The sequence below is a fragment of the Pavona decussata genome, unplaced genomic scaffold, assembly GCF_977016875.1.
Source record: "Pavona decussata unplaced genomic scaffold, jaPavDecu1.1 SCAFFOLD_223, whole genome shotgun sequence".
Lineage (NCBI taxonomy): Eukaryota > Metazoa > Cnidaria > Anthozoa > Scleractinia > Agariciidae > Pavona > Pavona decussata.
In genome coordinates this window covers 1,787,501-1,790,000 of record NW_028145628.1, presented here as the reverse complement: position 1 = coordinate 1,790,000, position 2,500 = coordinate 1,787,501, and the positions used below count along the sequence as shown (strand labels likewise).

At 33.5% G+C, this 2,500-nt stretch overlaps 2 protein-coding genes across 2 annotated transcripts in view; one reads left to right on the top strand and one right to left on the bottom strand.

The window, feature by feature from the left end:
• The window catches only part of LOC146459084 (uncharacterized), a 275,459-nt gene that overhangs the window by 232,976 nt on the left and 39,983 nt on the right, over positions 1-2,500 (top strand). The gene's annotated exons all lie outside the window — the stretch shown is intronic.
• Positions 1-2,500, bottom strand: part of LOC146459085 (NCK-interacting protein with SH3 domain-like) — a 7,730-nt gene that overhangs the window by 4,883 nt on the left and 347 nt on the right. The window contains exons 2-3 of the mRNA XM_085090018.1: positions 1,222-1,340; positions 1-166 (exon numbers count right to left, since the gene is read on the bottom strand). The exon at positions 1-166 is cut by the window's left edge and continues 97 nt beyond it. Coding sequence (XP_084946144.1) covers positions 1-166; positions 1,222-1,340 — 285 coding nt within the window. The remainder of the gene's footprint in view (positions 167-1,221; positions 1,341-2,500) is intronic.

The following is a 2,500-nucleotide window of genomic DNA, read 5'->3' as shown; positions in this document are numbered from 1 at the left end:
AGGTGGTAGGGTAGGTGCTGGACAACGAGGTTGTGCTGGTGGTTCCTGTGCTGCATCCAAAGGTTTGCTTTTCGACCTATCAAGCTTAAAATCTGAAGCATTTGGTGATGCTTTCCCAGGAGACATCTTACCAGAGAGAAGATGGTTTCTGTATTCTAGTAATTTTCTATGGGAGAAAGGAAATGTTATGTTGTTGTTTACATTTGCCTTTGGTTCCAAACTTTTAAACAATTTTTTTTAATTTTTCACTATCTCTCGTCTCAGGTTCATTGCCACGATCTGGAACACAGGAAAATTAAAATCAACCTGGTTAAAAAATTAAAACAACAACGCTACCTCACGTTTACCTTGAAACAGAACTAAAGTACATATGGTACAAATTCAATATTTTTTACTAATAGTTAAATTTAAGTAAAAGCTGGTAAATTATAGACAAAAGCACAGAAAATTACTGGTTACATCCTTGCATTTTATAATTTCATCCAAATGCTTGCAAGTACAGAAAAGTACTTCTTTAGCAGTCTGCTATCATTCAAATGGTTGCACTTCAGGATTTTATATAGACTTAAAAAGACCTGTTCTTGTACAGAATTTAAACAGTGTAACAAGAAATTACTGGTCATTACAGAATTGGGTACATTCCATACCATTGTGATTTGAATAAAGGCAACTTAATTAAAGCCAATAACACCATGCAAGTGAAGAAATAGAAAATAACCAATGCCAAACAATGAATAATGGATAAGAAGTAGAACCTATAGGAGTGCTAAACAGCGAAATATTTTAGTTTCTCTGTCTCTTTTATCTTCTTGTTGAAAATTTGGCTCCATTTGCATGCTCCATAAGAACATTAATATTCAAATAGTTGCCTCAAAGTTAAGATGAATGTGCGATGTTACAAACATAGTGCATGACAGTTTGGCTGTCCCTATTGGAAAAAGGCATCTGCCACCTCAACACTTTCACTCCCATGATCTGAATGTTAATTCTCCTGACTGACTGCTATACATTTCTTTTAAAGTCAGTTCAAAGAATTTGGTGTTACATCATTGAACAATATCATCTAGTTGATGATTTTCTTTATTCTCATCACCTGTCTGGTTGACAATGTATTGATAATGTAAAGAGAAATTATATATTGATCACTGCTGGGAGTGAAAGGGATAAATCAAAGGTTTTTTTGGGTGGAAATTCAAGAGTTAGTGAGTTAAACTTGCATACCTCAAATTAGCTCTCTGTTCATTTGTATAGACACCTCCATTATTTGCTGCTTGTGTATGGGTGACTTCAATGGCTCTATCTATAGATGCAAGAACTGCTTGTGTCTCGTTTGGATCAACCTAAGAGAAAAAAATAAGCTTAGAAGATTAAAATAACATGGTGAAACCAGCGCGGTCCTGATGTGCCAGTATATGCACAATCATGCCTAGACAAAAACAAAATATGATCTAACAAAACCTAACAATATTAAATTATCTCTGAGTCAATTGAAATGTTTATGGTAATTCTGAGTCAGGTTCCCTGCAAATTTGTCTTATTTATTGAAGCACAGTAATATGAACATCTGTTGTAGGTTAAAATGAATCCAGGTTAAAATGATTTCAAACTAGATTGATTTGTATTTTCCTTTGTTTAAGGATTTTGTATTTACATCTGGGACAAAGGAAAATACAAGTCAACCTAGGTTGAAATCATTTTAACCTGGGATTCATTTTAACCTACAACACATCCACTAATATCAATTAATTTTAAATAACTTTCCAACTCTATGTAAAATAGGTCTCCTTTAGCTGTGGACAGTCAGTCAGTAGTGACCACAGTTTGATCTTCTTGCCTTGCAAAAAGTCTCTTATGTCAAAATGGTTCTTTGAAATAGACATCATCCAAATTCACTCCCTTTAAAAATATTTTTAAGAAGAAATGTGCTTGATTTCACCTCGAAACACAGTGAAGTGATTAACACCTTTAACTCAGTAAACTGATCTCAACCCTTTACATAAGATTTAGAATAGAAAACATATGCATAGAAGCCTTCCGCCATTTTGAATGAAAGCAAGGCTTCCGTTTCTACTTCCGTTGTATTGATTCACACAAGGTCAGAAGATTCTTCTGATTCCAACTCTCAAGCTCTATTCCAATTCAGCTTCCTTTGCCATTGTGAACCAGACCTTAGGAAAACTGCTTGAATATATTCTGGTTATCCTATCATCATAACAATTATGATGATAGGATAACCAGAATATAATAAGGTTAAGGTGTTTAATTTATCTGTGTCATTTATTCGCTGAAAAAGATACCTGTTGTTTGTTTGATTGACTTACTAACTGCTAAATTTATGCCTTATTTAAAGTTTAATAAAACCTTATGCTTACTACACTTGGAAAATTATCTAAAACGTACAATGGGAAAGCTTAATTTTATGGAGGTAAGCTTGTAAAATTATTAATATTTGAGCTCTCAGCCTGCCTAATATATAACTAATGCATTTTAAGATTAATAG